The sequence below is a fragment of the Dermacentor silvarum genome, chromosome 3 (assembly GCF_013339745.2).
Source record: "Dermacentor silvarum isolate Dsil-2018 chromosome 3, BIME_Dsil_1.4, whole genome shotgun sequence".
Classification (NCBI taxonomy): domain Eukaryota; kingdom Metazoa; phylum Arthropoda; class Arachnida; order Ixodida; family Ixodidae; genus Dermacentor; species Dermacentor silvarum.
Window position 1 is genome coordinate 100,548,591 of NC_051156.1, and position 18,232 is coordinate 100,566,822.

At 44.9% G+C, this 18,232-nt stretch overlaps 1 protein-coding gene across 1 annotated transcript; it reads right to left on the bottom strand.

Moving 5' to 3' along the window:
• Nucleotides 1-1,748: 1,748 nt before the first annotated feature.
• LOC119445621 (mevalonate kinase-like) lies at nt 1,749-18,054 on the bottom strand. Its single transcript, XM_037709882.2, has 9 exons — nt 17,887-18,054; nt 17,349-17,493; nt 16,256-16,406; nt 6,753-6,985; nt 5,810-5,858; nt 4,320-4,410; nt 3,633-3,746; nt 2,815-2,986; nt 1,749-1,888 (listed from the first exon to the last, which is right to left on the bottom strand). The coding sequence occupies exons 1-9, from the start codon at nt 17,962-17,964 to the stop codon at nt 1,782-1,784; spliced, it is 1,140 nt and encodes a 379-aa protein (XP_037565810.1). The 5' UTR covers nt 17,965-18,054; the 3' UTR covers nt 1,749-1,781.
• Between the last annotated feature and the right edge of the window lie 178 nt (nt 18,055-18,232).

Consider the following 18,232-nt stretch of genomic DNA (forward strand, 5'->3'; position numbering starts at 1 on the left):
AAGCCTGGACTAGGGGCCCCGATCATTAGCGATGATCTTTAGCTATAAACCTTTGAACCTGAGTTCACCATTCCGTGAGTTTGGGTGAGTCTCAGCTCGTGATTTCATGTGTCTGAGTGAATCTGTGAGTCTTAAGGTACATTTGATGGGTCACTTTAGAGCACTCCTAGAGTGCTCTCACAGTACAGTTTACATCCGGCTGGTTGATATTGAGCGCTCAGAACAGATTTGACTGGTTCATTTTGAGCGCCGTGCTCCAACTCGGAGCATTCACTTTCAAAGCTGGTATAATGACCAAGATCCAACAGAAGCTCAATCCCATGGCTATTCCTATATCTCTGGTAGCAGCTGAATGTTCGGTTGGGACAAGCTTTCTCTGGTTCCAATCTTGAGAGGACTTAGCATCACTGCAAACCGAGTTAGAGCACAGTAGGTGCCAGTTGAATGTACTGTTAGTGGGCGCAGGTGAGTATGAGTCCTTCAGCCCATGAGTCCAAGTGAGCCTGCCTGGGTGTGAATCTAGTGAGTGAGTCCAACTAAGTACGGCTGGCACTGCTTTTGGTGAGTTTGAATCTGAGTGAGCCTGGATAGGTGCGATTTTTCGTTAGCATGAGCTCGAGTGTACCCGGCTGATTCCGGTCTTAGTGAGTGGCCCTGATGAGTATGATTCCTGGTGAGTCTGAGTACACATGAGGCTGGTTAAGTGTTATTTTGGTGATTCTGATTGAGCCCTAAGCTAAACATATGATTTGTGAGTGAGTCTGAGTGAGTTCCGTTCATTTTGCCGACCTATGGTCCCATCAGTCATTTTTTTTAATGCTTTCTACTCTTTTACACACATATTGGCATGCATTAGTGAAAAAGCAAAAGAACATCCTTTTAAAATTGGGCGCACATCAGGCATTTGGTGGGTTGCCTAGTCTAGGTATGTCTTACAGGGTCAGTTCATTCTGTTGATGCGAGCGGTAGGCCTGAAGTTTAATAGCACGTGTGAGGCCTGCATAACTCATGGCCCTATAGTTGGCCTTGCACTAAAATACCTATCTAACCATTGCTACCACCTGTTCTCTAGATCTGCCAAACCCATCTAGATAAGTTGTTGACACTTCCTTGCCCTCGCTTGAGAACTTTCCTTCTTCACAAAGCAACAGTGTAACCACACCATGTGTTACTACAGGACAAGTGTTTCAAGCATATAAAAGACAAGTAAGGGCTAACATGGAAACATCAGCTAGCTGCTTAGTTATCATGAAACAGGACAGCACTGAATACGCAGATGTGAAAACTGCAGGAAAAGGTTGTGTCTGGTCTTTTCGTGTGCCTTCAGGCACACAAAAAAACAAAACATACACTACAGAATTTGGTACATCTGCGTCTTTAGGCTGGGCCGTTTTGAGGTGGATAAGAAAGCTGCTGTGCTGCGATATTTCTGTCTGCTCCAGTATAAGCAAGGCTCTTGCATTTGATAGCATTCAGTGTTAAGCTGAACTTCCTGAGACAAACGCGAACCAGACAGAGAGCACAAACTGTACCTGCACCCATCTCATACAGAGCTGTTTAAAAATCTCTAGCTGATGCACACATGTGCATGCCGTACAGTCGTTTGCACTGCACACCTTAGTCTCTGTCCTGTATACTCAATGTTCTGGACATGAACGTAGATGGGTGCTGTGTTTTGTCGCACAAAGTTGTGACAGCACAGTGACTTTCGATTGATGCTGTGCTCTGACCTAAAGCATGCTCTGGCCTCAAGTTAATTCCCTTTGATTGACGAGCAGAGGTCAGTCTAGCGTGACTCCAGGGCAACCCAAGTCCACCTCCCAGAACAGGAAGCCTTCCTCTTCGAGCTGCTTACACACTGCTAGTGATTTAGCTTCACCACTTGCACCTGCACAGAATTTCGTTTGCAAAAACATGGATGTTATTCTGCGTAGAGGCAGCCCACGTAGTGTGTTTCAGCTGAAGTGTTCGAAAATGTGAAAATGTAGGATAATTAGGTGATTCCCTCGAGAGGAACTACAACCACGGTTGATGGTCATTCGAAAGACCACAATGTGTGTAATTAAACAGACAGTTAACAAAATATAGTAACTAACCTTCCTATTGCTGGGCAGTATGGTCACTTCCATCGTAACAATAAACTTGTACTTAGTAATCATTTCTAGGCTTACCGTATAACCTAGAAATTAGTACCAAGAAGAATGAGTACTACATCTCAAACTGCTTTTGACATGGTAAGTCCCAGTTCATTTGACACCCTTAGTTAAAATTGAGGGTGTCGGGAACACGTCTGCCATGCCTGAATGAATCCCTGTCAGCAATGTGCGAAACCTGAAGTTGTGAATCTCCCCCCCCCCCCCACTTACGTCCCCATTATCGTGGCCTCAAGTCACAATTAGTGAAGAGTGATTTGCAAGGCATGACTGTGAAGCATTGCTTGGCAAATGTTTAAATCATGAGAGAAAAGGAAATGGAAGTGGACATAAAGACACTTTGCAACTTGTGGGAGTGGAACCCAGAATTTTTAACATTACATGTGCAATGCTCTACCATTGAGCTATGCTGTGATGAACTATTTATCCTGAGGCACGTTTATCCCCATACAATTAAAAGGAGACGCCCGGGCAAAGCACTTGCTGGCATGCCTTTGCAAGGATAGATCCGGCCGTATCTAGCACCATCCTCCCCCCCCTCCTTGCAGCGGTGGCTGCCCCTGATGCATGTGTGATGTATGTACTCTGCATGAATGGGCCGAGCGATTTATCCCGGAGAGGGCAGTCAGGAATCTTGCTTTTTAAGCAAACTTGTACGCACCCAGTCCATTTTGACAGCCAACACTGCAGAGAAGCAGCGCACAGCCACCGCCGCCTGCCCCCGTCAGCTTTGCAGCAAGACCGTGTAGGGCAGCAATCTCGGCGACCCTGTCCAGTCGCGGGTGGCCAACTCCGAGGCAGTTGAGCAGGGACTGGTTCATCTCCACCAGTTCCTGCATCACGCACAGACACACGTGGAACTTCAAACGCCAAAGCAATAGAAAACTTATAGGTCTTCACGCTTCAACCGAGTGACTGTAATGCGATAGCATTATGAGATTCTACATCATTATATTACCTACAGACATTCGCATGACTCCTACTGAACTGAATAGAACAGTGCAAAAAGAGGACAAAGGTGGACAGTGCTTCATCCTGCCTTGTCTGTGCTCTGTTCGCACTGTTCTATTCAGTATGGATTCCCAAAATGCCCACTTCTAATTCTGTCAAATGACTTTTCCGACCTCAGTCCCCTTAGAGTTATTGTGACATTATGATATACAGCTGCTGTCTACATGAGCACAATGTCACCTATAGGGAACAGCACCCTGCCAGTTGCTCCACCAGTGATGTATACTACTTCTCTACATTGCTGAAGACCAAGTTTTGGTCTATATAATTCCACTGCATTAAAACCCTCGTGGGGGCATATCATGCGCTGGTATCAGGTTCAGTCTAGCCATTCCTTTGAGTACACTGCTTGTAAGATCTGCCCACATTGCAATTTCAGGTACAATGTCAATGCACAATTTTGATCCATTTAATCATTGCTGATTATGATCAGCAATTAGTGAATAGCTTAATTTAGTAGAGGCTTACCAAGGCTCTGGAGAAAATGTTCTCTGCCATCTCAGGTGCAGTCTTCAGGAGCTTCCAAAAGGTTTCAGAAATTGCTTCGATGGATTCCAAGACTGGTTTTATAACTTCTGGAAACTGAAGAGGACGACAGTTACTTTAATTACCTGATCAGAACTTTGTTGGATTTGACAGTGACTGAAAGAATACAGAAGGTTTCAGTTATGTCACTGACTGTGGGATTAGCTCGTATTTTTGTGATTAAGATGAACCTAGTAATGAAATTAATTCTGCAGAAGCCCACTAGGTGTAGGGCCGATTCACGAGAGAGGCAGTTTCACTTGGGCAGAAATTTTATTCATATGCTTTATGCACTCACAAAGACATGGATGTACAAAATAACGGCAAACATATTGCACTTAATTTGCCCCAAAATTTATCCACGAGCTATTCTGATAAACTGTGACAGAACAAGGAATGTTGCTGAAGCCAAAGTTTCAACAAGGTGACTTATCTTGCTCAGGCTGTTGCTTCCCTGATGAAGACAAGTCCTCTTGTCGAAGCATTGGCTTCAGCGACATTCCTTGCTCAAAAAAAAAAAAAACACAGTGACAGGTTGTGAATAATGAAAATGATCACACTATAAACATTCTGTTTTAGACAGTCCAGACACCTGACAGTATTCGGCAAAGCACATTGAGTACACATTACCTGGTCGTGCCTCTTCTTGACACCTGCCACTAGAGCCTTGGTGTTTCTGGGAACTTGGGTGTTCACTAACAACACCTTGTAGCTGGGAATGCTGAAAAAAAAAATGCCTTAGAATGCTGTCACGAGAGCATTTATGTGCTAAGCAGTTAGTGCTGTCTCCATATCAGAAATAACTAAGGTCCCAGAAAGGTCTGTGCATCCACATGAAAATCGTTAGTGCTTAGTCCCAGTGCTGTTACTATTTTTCTGAGCTACACTTCCATGCTGTCACTTCTTTTTCCCAGCACCAACTGACTGGGACAGCTTTCAGCACAGAACTACCACTGTAACATAGCTACACTAAGTTGCCATGCTCACCTGCCTTGATTATTTTACTGATTGTATGCATTCATCTCAGTTATTAAGTACTTGTGCTTTATTCAGTGTTTGGTGAATACATACAAATGCACACACACACACACTTTTTATTCACTTGTTCCCTGTATGTATACTGGCATATGCCCATCCTTTATGTAATACTCTTTATTGAGAGTCCCTTTAAGGCAATAAAATTAAGTGAAACATACGGTATTTCAATAAAATTGCTAATTTTGTTTTGTCATTTTGACAGGCTTTGGCTTTGTTGGTGAGAGCAACTTGCTCTCTTTCAATTGTGATACCTGACAAGAGTTAAATTTTTGCCAAGCCCTCGCGAAACAGTCAGGCAAAACTTCATTATCTTGATACAACGTACACATGCTGATACACGGAAGAGTGTGGGAGGAATGCGAGACGGTGACACAACCACATTCACATTATTAGATTTCTGACATGTCCTCCCAGCCACAGTCACACATGCGTGCACGTGCTATTTCACTTTCTTCAGTAACACGAACAGAAGCACTTCACAAAAGCCACATTTGTCCACACGAGGAATAATAGGTTGTGAAAATGAACGTCGTTACCTATTGTTTTCTTATCGGGGGAGAGAGCAAGTAAGTCATGTGCAGCTCATCTGTTCTAGGTTTCTGAAAGGGAAAATTGCCATCCACCTGATTGGTAGCACGAATGTACGAAGAAGGCCCATGCAGGTTTTTTCAAAATGAAAGATTCGCTGTTGAAGAAAAATTTGTCCTGGTCCAATGATCAAACCTGGGACCAATGACTTCCTGAGCAAGGCCGAATTATTTGGCAACTCAAAGCACAGGGACACTGAATACAGGAGACCAGTTCTGCAAAAGCCCACAAGGTGGAGGAAGCTAGGTTCAGAGCTCAGATGGTAGAGCGATCGCCCCGGGAAGGCGTTGGTCCGGAGTTCGATCCTAGGAACAGGACAAACTTCCCTTCAACTGTGAAGTTTTTTTTTTTTTTTTTTTCCGAGAAACCCATATAGGTTTCTTTTGCAGCTTCAAGCTGCTGTCCTGTGGGTGACAAATTTTCCCCTTTCACGAATCTTCCTCCACAGTGCGGATTTCTGCGGAACTGATTTGCAATTACTAGATGTCACTCACCTCTCAAGAGTTTCACTTATTTTGCCACTTTTGAAAAGAACGGCACCTCCTGAAAGAGAAAAGGTGGAAGGTCCTTTTTATATGCTTTCAGCAAAAGCAGCCTAATTTTTCTCAACTCTTGGAATATCAAGATCGGGTCCCTTCAGGGACTATGTACTATGACATGGCTGGCTGTGACCATGACCGATTTCAATTGAAGTCTTCTCTGTGAGTCAGGCATAAAAAACAAATGTATGCATAAATGCCCAGTCATATCAACTCCCTCCAAATTTAAAGAACGTTCTGTTGAGTCAGTATAAAGTAAACATGAAATTCAGCAGCATGAAAGCAAATAGGGAAGCTACCAAAGCATTGCTTCCTGTCATACGGAATAAGTTAAATGAGCGTGAAAAAAAAAAAAAAGACACAGTCAAGACCCGAAACAGCACAGCCGTTCACTAGCAACTAACGTAGTTCGGAAAGAAGTAAAGAAACTTTTCATTGTCTGCACATGCAAAACAAACACCACCACAGGTTATATTATATATAAAGAAAAGCTAACTAACATTAGTTGTAAACAAGCACCTGTGCTGTTCCCTATATTGCCCATGTCTTTTATTGCGCTCACTTAATTTAGTATTACGTGTAATGAGCCAACTTTAACAACTGCATGCTTGATACTGCATTCTTCATAAATACACAAGAACATGGAGACTGCATACAACTACCTACGACAGCGTACAACAGCACACTTTGTAGGCACCCAAGGACACTGCGAATGGTAGGCTCAGCCTGAAGCCATTCCTTCATTAAAATAAATCATCATGGTCCTGATAAGGATAGGTCCTGTTGATGAGGCGCTGTATTCGGTCTGTCACCCCACAATGTGATCCTCTTCCCAATTCTTCTTGCCTGTCCTGCCCATATTTCGCGAAAGGAAGCATATCGGTTGATTGAAGAGTACCGTATGTGCAGATTGTGTTGTCGATGCCCGACGGCAGACCGTGTAGGATGCACTCCGCCTGGAAGGCCCACAAGGAGATGAGCTCGCGGTCCTTGCTAGACAGAATGCGTTGCACAGCTCCGCATTTCGCCAGAAGCACCGTCGCCAAGGCCGTGCTGTAGGATGCCGATGATCCAAGGCCTGCTCCCAGTGGCAGCCTTGAATTGACGGTGAACTTGGCCGGCCCAAAGCGTCTGCGTCATTCAAGCAATATTCCAGCTCAAGTTACGTCACCGACAATATTTAAAAGGTCGAGACTCATTCTTGTCGAAACTAGAGTAGGTGAACTGAGAAGCTGCAGCTGATGATTGAGGCTTTTCAAGACACCCTTTTGGATACCTAGTCTGCTAATTGTATGCTGACAGAAACCCTTTGTTTTGTGTCCTTAGGAGTGATAGTTATAGTTGGAGTGCAATTGTACCGCTAGGTGGCTATTACTAAGGAGGTTTGGGGCTATTGCGTTATATTTGAGTGTCTAACTGGGAGTTGCTGCTTATCACGCCTCTGTTGTCTGTTAAGGGCCTCAGACACTCTCAAGCTACAGAGTAGTAGTTTGCCACCTGGAAAGCAGCCGGCGACACAAGTTTATGCTAGCGCCGTCGCTGCAGCAGCTCGCATCCCCATAAGTGAAGGCAAATTTGCACTTTTTTCTTAATAACCACGCAACTAACTGTGGCAAGTGTTAAAATAAACCGACGTAGACTCCAAAATGCGATCTTTCAGCAAAATTTGAGCAAAAAAAAAATGCAGTGGCGAGCGCAAAACCTTTTTTCGAACATGTGCAGCCAGATATGCAGTACCCTGTAAGTGGTGAGGAGGAAAGGGCACCCGTAGAAAGGTAGTGGACTTGATAGAGAAACCGCTCACTCGCCTTTGAACTCAAAGCTGTTTAGAGGCGCTGCAAGCCATATCATTGCCAGAACTTTCCCTTTTTTTTACTGTTTACGTCTTCCACGCATATCAACATGTTCACCAGAGGTGGTTTCAGCTGCATTACAGACGTTTCACAGGGAGTTATAGAAGAATGAAGTGGAAAACGATTATGTGTTAAAAGGGAAAGCAGGAAGAAAAGGAAAAACTCGTCATCCCGGCCCTGTGAAAGAGGATGTCCAACGAAGCGGTTGAAAACCACCATTACAGCTGCTGAGGAGGGCATGCAATGCTTTATGGCATTAGAGTAATGGTATAGTAGTGCTGTTTTAGAGTAATGGGAGTAATGGTAATTTTTACAGCAGGCTGCCGCCCATAGTGGTGCTGTAACAGCATTGAAATCAGTTGCTAGGCTGGTTATTTTATATGCCACGGACGTCACACCCCACGTCGAAAGTTGGCGTCGCCGTGGCAGCTTGCGCAACAGTAATCTTTACCAGGAAATGTATGCGGGGAGTGCTACGTGCTTTGCATTATTATCACAAGCGCCTTATCATAAATTATGAGGTTCGGATACTTGTTTTGAGTTTGTTCTTTATTGAAACGTATACTGTTCTGTATGTTGTATGCGTGATTCCAAGGAATGTATGCACGGTTTGCTTCACTTTGCTAAGTGCCTGTGGCCTCTGCCTTACGGAGGTACGAGCCATTGATGGTAGTTTTCGACATGCTGTTCTGTATGTTGTGTGATTCTAAAGAATGTATGCACTGCTCGCTTCACTTTGCTCAGTGCTTATAGCCTCTGCCTTACGAGGCTATGAGCCATTGCATTTTTTGCTTGCTTACGGGGGTATGAGTGCTTACGGGGGTACGAGCCATTGATGATGATAGTTTTCTGTCTACAAACGCGAAAAACATCCCGGCATCCTAGCCACAGACAGCTACGCTGTAAAACGTCAAGGACTTTTATCAGAATAGCTAACCTTTAGGCAATTATGCCCCCACGGGAGCTGAACAGATGCTGAGCGAAATTTTGGCCTATACTTGAAGGATGGCTATAATGGTGCAGCCAAGTTTCAGTCAAGGTGTAATATGTGCTGCTATATATAAAAAAAAAATCTTTAGAAACAAAATAGTTTATTTTTTTTTTACAAATACACAAAATAAAAAGTCGTGTTACCCCAATAATTTACATTTGTATTGAAAATCCATGAGCTGTTCCAGATATGTCACGCACAATTCGAAAATGTGCCGATAATTTTGATATTTTGGCTGCCGTTAGGGTGCACTGCAGTTGTGCAAACTGCATCAACAAGCACTTCTGTCTGTAAAGTATACATTTAAAAAATTTCTTTTGTGAATATTTATTGCTTCTTGACCAAACTGGATCAAGTGGTTACATGTAACGACGTATATTTGTTTGATAATTAATTTGATTTGGATACACACTTGGCTCATCCGAAACACTTGGAATACCATTATTGTATATGAACCTAGCCGCAGAAAAGCAAGGTCAGGCCGACAAACAGGCTAGTCTTGATAGATTCCGCAGACAGGACGGACAACTAGATGCGGAGGGCCGAGACAGCATTCCTTGTCTCATATTTTACCAGCTGCTACAGTCATTAGCTCATCTGCCTGGCTGGCTTCAGCTTTGAAGTTATTACGCTTGCACACAACAGCTCTTCTTTAATTAAGCAGTTATGTCGCACTGCTTTCGTAATGTGCGCCTGCATAGTGAAGCACAAACTAAAGTATATTTTATTCTTTTCTATCACATAGAATTCTGTACAAAACATGTGTTGGGCGATGGAGTCCGACACAAGTTCCAGCCACATGTGATGGTGCTATGGAGAAAAATCAGGGTCATAAAACTGTTGTTCAAGTGCACATGTTTAGACACATTCGCTTGTTCTTGCACATGTTCTTTTCATTTAGCAATGCCATTTCGTATCTGCTAAAGCTCAGTGACAGAGGTGTTGTCGCTCGAATGACACCTCTGTTACAATAAACGAGAAGAATAAGGGGGCCCAAGGGACTAGTTCCTTTGTTATAGCTACAACGACATGAAGAAGACAGACTACGAAGGCAGAGAAAGCAGGGGGCAAATTAAGCATTACGATTAATTGAAATGGTGGAAATAATAAGAAAGAGGGAAACAAAAGTGGACGAAAAGGCAACCTGCTGCAGCTGGGAGCTGGGAATAGGTCATTCACATTATGAATATGGTACTTCACCAATTAGGATACTGTAGTGGCCATCCTCTCATCCATTTTCTTGGGTATTGATCCTTTTCGGGGCGCTCCCGTGGGCGCTGCCATGTTTGATCACGTAGCGACACGTCCATTGCTTGCCTCAGGTGCCTCCGTTGCCTCCGCGTTGACAATGCAAGCGCGTGATGCTGGTGCGGCGCAGTAAACCTCCGTTTCGATGCATATCGTAGACGGTGGCTTTGTGCACGACACGAAGCTTTGACCACAGCCACGGAGGACATGTATGTGCTTTCAGAGCTCATTACGCCTTGTCCAAACGGCGCGAGCAGCGTATACGGTGCTTGTACTAAAAGTGGGGCTACAATTCTATTCCAAGCTGTCCAACCTTTCCGCGTATGAATTAAATCGGGATCAATGTGCTCTTCTTTCTTTATTTGGCAAACATTTTGAAGCAGCGGCTTGTCATGTTTCTGACTCAGTAAAGTTCCTCGTTTCCTCCGTGCGGCCATATCTTTTTTCAGCCTAGTCGCTCGTGGGTGTGCTCTGCAGCGATATATTTGTTCTTGCAGCGCACAAAGCTTGGAATATAAATGTTCTGTATGTTTGCGGTAGCTCATAGCAAAGACGTATTATCGCTAGTCCCTCGCTTACTCTGTGGACCGTCACGAAACATTCAGCTTCCAACATTCCTGTCTTGTCGGTGTAGTCGCCGTCACTCATGCTTCGGCACATTGATTCAAGTGTTTGCCCATTAATTTATTATTGATACGTTGGCGATAGGGTGGGCGTAAGTTTGCGTGCACGTGAGTAGGCGTGGATGTATGTAGACAACGTGCGAGAAGCTTACTATGCCAGTACGTGGCGCTAGTTTCTTTTGCAATGAGCGGTACTCCCTCTTAAGTGCCGACATTCTGAGTTGAAGTCCTTTCTATGGAGATTAGCTATACAGTGCTGGCGGATTAATTATCTTTTTTGATCCTCGAGGAAAGCCGTGCATCGCGAAGGGCGGCAACACAGGCAGTCCTTATCTAGCAGCGGCGACACAGGTTGATTCCATTCCTTAATTTGTGAATCACTAGTTTTTGCAGGGAACTACCGCACGCGTCTTCCCTTTATCGTTACACACTTTGCAGCATGAATTGGGCACTGTGAATTAGCAAACACCTAGTCTGCATTTCCGACAGCTGATCGCACAGTAGCAGGGCAGAAGCAGTAATGGTTTCGTATTCGTGCGCATTCGCTGAGGCAACATATGGCGCCCCACCGAAAGTGCCATCTCATTCCTCTAGAGCAAACTGCTCCGCGAAAAGGGTCAATATGTACAAGATTAGCCATGGTAGTGTCACCCAGCACTACTCATGGCCATGGTAGCAGATGTGGAACATCCTTTTTTAACCGCAGGTGACATGTAGTGCGTGAGCTTAGGAGAAAGCAACTGGGCAATAAACCTTCATATGCTACCTCATGGCATCAAGGCTGTCAATGTGGAGACCCTTGCTATGCCATGAGTAAGAAGAATGAGAGGATCTGAGGGGCTTGATATTTTTGTTGGTACGAAGAAGACAAAGAATGAGGCCGGGAAAGCATACAGAAAATTCATCGCTTCTTCACCAAATTGGGTCAGGTGGTTACATGTAACGATATATATTTGTTTGATAATTAACTTGGTTTGGGTACACACTTGGCTCATCCGAAATACTCGGAAAACCATAATTATGTATGAACCTAGTCGCCAAAAAGCCAGGCCAGGACAAAAGTTGTCGCAGTTTCACCTGAAAGGCGAAGCATAAATTGCGATAGCAAATTTGAAGAGAGCTATACGGAGTAATGATATTAGTTTTATCAGCTGTATAAACTTGGACATGCAGCAGCACCGGCAACACGCAGAACTGCTGTCGATGCCGTCGGCGTTTTGCCCGCGTTCGCTCAAAATGCGTGCGGCGTTGGTGACTGTTGCCGGAGCCTCTGATATAAATAGGCACTTGGTGCCACAGCTAAACGTCGCCTCCCTTTCCTCCCCCTCCCCCCCCTCCCCCACGGCCTCTCGCACGTCGGAAGAAGACGCGTTTGCTCTAGATATATGGTGATTGTATAGGAGGAAAGAGACGCCTACTTCTGCCGCCCTTAAGCGAGCACGGCGCAGAATGCGCGTTTGTTCTCCGCCGTGCATTCACTCCCCGTGAAAGCGCGCGCCCCTCGCGCCCTTTCACTCGCACATACAGCGTTCGGCACGCGGCGACGATTTCATCTCCATTGACGTCATACGGAACCTCACGGCGACGGCGATGCCGACGGCAGAAATCTGCTTTTGAGTGTCCATATAATTGCTATCGCAATAATAAACAGGCTTGTCATGACAGACAACTAGATGCGGAGAGCCGAGACAGCATTCCTTGTCTCGTATTTTACCAGCTGGTATAGTCATTATCTCGTCTGCCTGGCTGGCTTCAGCTTTGAAGTTATTACGCTTGCACACAACAGGTGGTTTTAAATGAAGTGAAGTCACATCGCGCAGTGCGTGAGCTTAGGAGCAAGCAATTGGGCAATAAACCTTCATATGCTACCTCATGGCATCAAGGCTGTCAAAGTGGAGGCCCTTGCTATGCCATGAGCAAGAAGAACAAGAGGATCTTCCACTATATATATATAAATCACTTGCCAAAGTTGCAATGATATGCCAATTGACAGTAGGAAGACAGTTCTAAACAAAGAGAAAATAAAGAAGAATGACTGAATCTGCCTGAGAATGCGTGATTCAGCAGCTGGAACGTTGCTTTGCACCTTACAAATATATTTACTTGAAATGAAGAAATAATAAGGAAAGAAAAAAAAATGAAAGTGGAGTGTGGTCAGTGAAGAAAAAGGAAGTGCCAAGACAACCAAAAGTAGAGGGAGCGGCGAGGGAAGAAGAAAAGGAAGAGAAGGACGACAAAGTGTGGCAGCAGAGTCTCACCATGACTCGGGCAGGTGCACGGGACATAGTCAAATGAGCGGTGACATCAGTGTGCTCGAACAGTGTGTTGTGTGCTGTGATTAGGTGTGCCCAAAAGGTTTGCAGTGGCTAGACAAGTGGGAAGAGAAGAGATACAGTGGCTGTCAGCCAACGAGATCGGACACAGCTGACATTCCTGGGGCCCTCAACGGTAAAAGCCAGTGACCAAAGCAGCCAACCGGCCACCAATCAGCAGAAGTGAGCTCCAAGGCCACCTGGCAGTCCTGAGATAACAGGAACCAGCAGCCAAAATCCAGGACGGCTGTGTGAGCAACGTCTATGGAGCACCAGGCCCTGGCGTGTATGGTTGCCTTGGACAACTATACTAGGCAACCATGAACCGCGAGATATACTACACTTCATCACCAACCCCTCTCTTCCACCTGCCATCACCAGCCAACAAGCACGAGCCACACCACACCTGCTCATCCGAATACTAATACCGTGAGAGCGTCACATCTAGTTGAACTGCATGTAAGCAGTTCATGTCGGGATGTGTGGGACTCCTTAGTATTGTACAGACCATGCTAAGACTTTCACCAGTAGCCACGAGCTCCCAATGTATGCTCCTGCTGTGTTTTATATGTATGCCTTGTTTATTTTATTTTTATTATACCTTAAATACACCTGTGTGTGTTTTGTTTATGGTGAGTGCCGTGTCTGTTTCCTGTGTCCATTTCTCGACACACCGCGCGTTGCCGCAAGCGTGGTGAACATCCGCTAAACAACCACGCTACTAGGACAAAAAGATGATTTGCCAAAGTAGTGCCAAAGTTGCAATGATAATGCCAATTGACAGAAAACGAAGAGAAAATACATAAGAATGACTGAGTGTGTCTGAGAATGTGTGACTGAGCTGCTGGAAAGTTGCTTTGCACCTTTCAGTTTTCACTCCCCCAATCCTAGCAGCAGGCTAGACTTTTCCAGCTTACACTGAGACTAGTTGGAATGCCACCACAGTCACATCTGAGAGACTGGACCCTCGGCTGTCGCTTAGGCTATTACCTAGACTCCAGCACAGCAATAACATTCTTAGGTTGGGAATGGTGTTTACACATCGGTATGTGCACATTATGTGACACACAGAGTTCACACTCATGATTTACAGTGCACAAAACGATGGAGACAAGGAAATGGGGGATGGCCACTGGCATTCTATTTTAACTAGAGGTTTATTGAAAATGTGTGATGTTTGAATACACAGAAACACACACACACTAAGAAACAAACAAAAAGACAGGGAACAATATGAGACTGCCAGAAAAGGTAACAAAATCAGATGGACCTGGGGTAAGGCATAGCTGTATGTAATCTAGATAAGCAATCTCATCATCATTTAGAGCGATAGATTCCTGGCTGACACAAGACTGCGCACGCTTTTCAATATGAATAGCCTTGGCAGTTTAACGGGCTTGCTGATCTATGTGCCTCGTCAGAATAAACCTTTACATGAAAGACAGCGCTCGTGTCTTCCCTACTTTTCCTTGTCGCCGTCATTTTGTGCTGAAAGTCATGGATCCGTTCCAACTTGCCCAGTGCTCCAATCTTGTACAGGACTTACACAGTGCTGCGAGTTATGCCATGCACCTCGAACTGCGGACCATGTATAGTATGTGTTTTTCCTCAATTACGTGCACTATGCACCGGACATTAGCTGTTACTCTTGCCTTTGTCGGGGGCCGATCATCGTCTGAGCATGTTAGTCTAGAGCCCTTGGCAGGACTGTAAATCTGGTTTTCAGGCCTTTCTTACCTTATTTCAAAGGGCATGGGTTTGGACTGCAGGCTTTGAGTAAATCAGTCCGTCACGTGCTTTGCCTCTTCCCTCTGTCCTTGCCGCCACCCTCTTCCCCTACACACAGCGCAGAGCGACTGGCTAGAGGAATCCAAACAAAACCGCATTTGACAGGAAAATGTAGGCTTGAAGTGATCAACTGTGGTTGAACAATGAACGTTGCTGTAGCCAACATTTCAAGAAGGGGACTTGTGTTTGTCAGGGCAGCAGCTGCTTTCCTTAGCGGAGTTTACATTCACATAGCTCGCTCTACGCTACCCTGAATAGTGGAGGAATAAGAGGAAAATGACCTGGTGCATAGAGTAGGGTGAGGGAAGCTGGAGTGTCAAAAAAAAAAAAATTGGTTTGGCATTTAGTTTAGGATTAGGCTCTGTCTTTTTAAAGCGATAGCTTTCTTTATAGCTACTTTGGCCACTTTGTATGATTGGACAATCTTGCAAAATAAACAGTGGCGCATACACAGTGATCCAAGATGTCTTCACTATAAGTTTGAGTCACCGAATAGACGACTTGCTGCTGGCTGCTGGCTGGCCTAGTAGACCACATAGGTCACTGCATTATGTGACATAGGTATGTGACCATTCTTGGCCAATCCTCGAAAATGGCAAGGTCACACATTGGCTTAAATACAGCAATACAGCAATAGCACCCCATCCACAACAGACACCTTCGCGTCAAGCATGGCCGCTTGATGGATAGCAATTGCGACGAAGTTGCAACCGGGATACTTGTGATAATGGGGGTTACTATGCAGTTTGAACTTGGGTGCAGTGATCACAACACAGTGAAGGTGTCGTGGTGTCATCCGACATTATGGATGCTCAAGAGATTGCCACTTCGTGTGTCTGCTTATGTGTCCACAGAATTTCATGATTCACGGATGGCACGGGGATATTTGCAGCAGTTTACACACGAAAGCTATCGCTGACTCTGACAATCGTCTTCGATGGTTTCTGCCACTATTTTTCCTTGGTTGCTTTCTTGGTGCCTCCCTTTTCCTTACTTTTTACTGCTCGTTTTTCAAACATCTGAACCATTTATTGTCCGAGTTTTTGTTTTCTGAAAAACTTGGCACACCTGCAGATTGACAGTTCTGCTTGCACGCACAGATCCTTTTTTCCATTTTTTGCTATCCCGACTTCTTGGAAGGACCAACAGCAGTACCCCCTGTTCTCTATCGCAGCTAAAATACAAACCCCATTTTTTTCTTTCTTTATTCTTTGAACACTTTAACTACTCTACGCACCTCTCTCTCCTCCTCTCCCATTCAGGATGAGGGAGAGTGAGCTACGCGTACACAGACGTCGCAAAGAAGAGCAGTTACTGCCCTGACAAAGACAAGTCCTCTTGTCAAAACATTGGCCACAGCGACATGCCTTGTTCAGCCACTCTGGCTAAAGGAATGCATCTCAGGCCGACTTTTCTGCCCTTAGCTGTTGATAACCTTGCTCTGTATTCCCCTCTCCTCTGGCTGACTTCTCAATTTTTCTTTCGTTGAAGTTTTCTCTCTCTGCACAATCTTGTGCAGACAATTTAATCATATAGTCATATCTGGGCATATACTACAACTGCGGTTACAGCGCATTTGTACCTACCCATCGTTGTGCCTTAATGTGATGCCAGCAAACAAAAAGAGGAATGCAAGCTTCGCCTGGTCTCCAGGTTTGGAGGACCTTGCATCGACTTCGAAGGCGCTGCAAATATCTGGCACAAGGGTGGCGAATGCGATGACAGTGGCCGTATAGCCTGCAAGACAATTAGAAATCCGTTTAGCGTGTGGCAACTATGCTGCGCCATGCACCTGCAAGGAATATGCAATCAACTTGTGCTAATTCAGACTTATGTATGTCATTTAACGTCCTCTTTTATTGTAACTCTTCTCTTATTTTTTTCCGATCTTTTACCCTGTATCTTCTTCCCTTACCGTGGGGCAGTTATAAGGGGTCCACTGGGAGTGCAACAGTTACGACGCTCATGGCCTTTTGTTCCCCCCCAACCTCCCTTTCCTTCTCTATCAATACAATAATTTACTACTACTACCAGATGTTTCTGTTCAAACTAATGTAAGTTTGAACTATGCAAAGTAAAATAAAATATGGTCCCAAATAGATTCATGGGTTACCACACATACTAACTTGGCTGCAGGTCACATTCTAATTAACAGATACGTACAGTCAGAATAGATATCAATACTAGCAGGGATATATGCATAGGTCGTATACGAGCACTTTGTTGTTTTTAAAACTAAACATGGGCGTGTTTTGGCTATTAATGCCCTTAACAAAATGTACACTCTTGGCCTGCTAATTCTTGTGAGCCTTGCTCCACCCCTTGTGAAACATAATAATTTTACCATCCCAATTTTAATTGTTTGAAATAGGTGACTTCTGAACATAGCGGCGCAACCAAAATTTCGAGATTTGTTTGAATTAACCGGGATTTTGAATTATTCGAGTTCCGATATCGCGCTACTGAGTTCAGTATACAGTGTGTGTGTATATATATATATAGTGTATATAGTGTGTGTGTGTGTGTGTGTGTGTGTGTGTGTGTGTGTGTGTGTGTGTGTGTGTGTGTGTGTGTGTGTGTGTGTGTGTGTGTGTGTGTGTGTGGAGAGAGAGAGAGAGAGAGATGAGAGTAAAAAAAAAAAGAAAAAAAAATCACCGAAAATACGGATGTTCAACGCACCTCCTTCGGGAACAGAGAAAACTTCAAACTTGCTGACGGGCCAGGCTTCGACGAAGTCGAGATCCGGCGCTTCCAAGACAACGAGCGACTCATGCTCGCAGCAAGTAACACGGGTCCGCAGGTTGACGCTTGCTGCCACCGCGGCCTCGGGAAAAGGGGTAAGGAGAAGAAAGATTAAAAGCCCTCGACAGATATACTCATTGCGCGACACAAGCAACGTGCAATCTATACCAAACAAGGACCACTCGATCCGCAGCTAAAGCTCGATCGAGCGATCGAGCGCAGCACGAGGAAAAAGAAATAGAAAAAAAGAAAGAAAGAAACGCCAGCGACGAATATCGAGTTCGAGGAAAAAGTGGCGCGTTTTGTTTTCCTAAGCAGGACGGAAGCTCACGCACGAGCGACCTAGCTTCGGCTCGGTGGACTCGCTGCAGCGTGTACGTAGCACAGGAAAAAAACGCAGGCTAAAGCAAACATTGTTAAGATCCGCCTAGACGGCAGGAAACACCGAGTCTTTTGCGCAGTACTGCAAACTCACCTTGCCGTAGACTACGGCGTGCTCCCCGTGAATTATGGTTTTTCCCGGCGCAGACGCTGCAGTAGTACGGACGGCCATCGTAGCAGACGATGCCACGCGCTCGGGTCACGAAACAAAAGCGCGATCAAACCCGCCTACACGTATTTGACATGCGCTTTTGTTTTGGTTTTGTTTTGCCCCATGGTGCACAGACGATAGTTGCTTTCGAGCCTAATTTGACGCGGCTTAACTTTACAAAACGTAGCCACGTTAATAGCTGTAGGTGATGTCTGTCATTACATTTACCGTAATGTGTGGCTTTTATATTGAAATAAAGGCAAAATAATTAATACCTTAAAATTGCCTC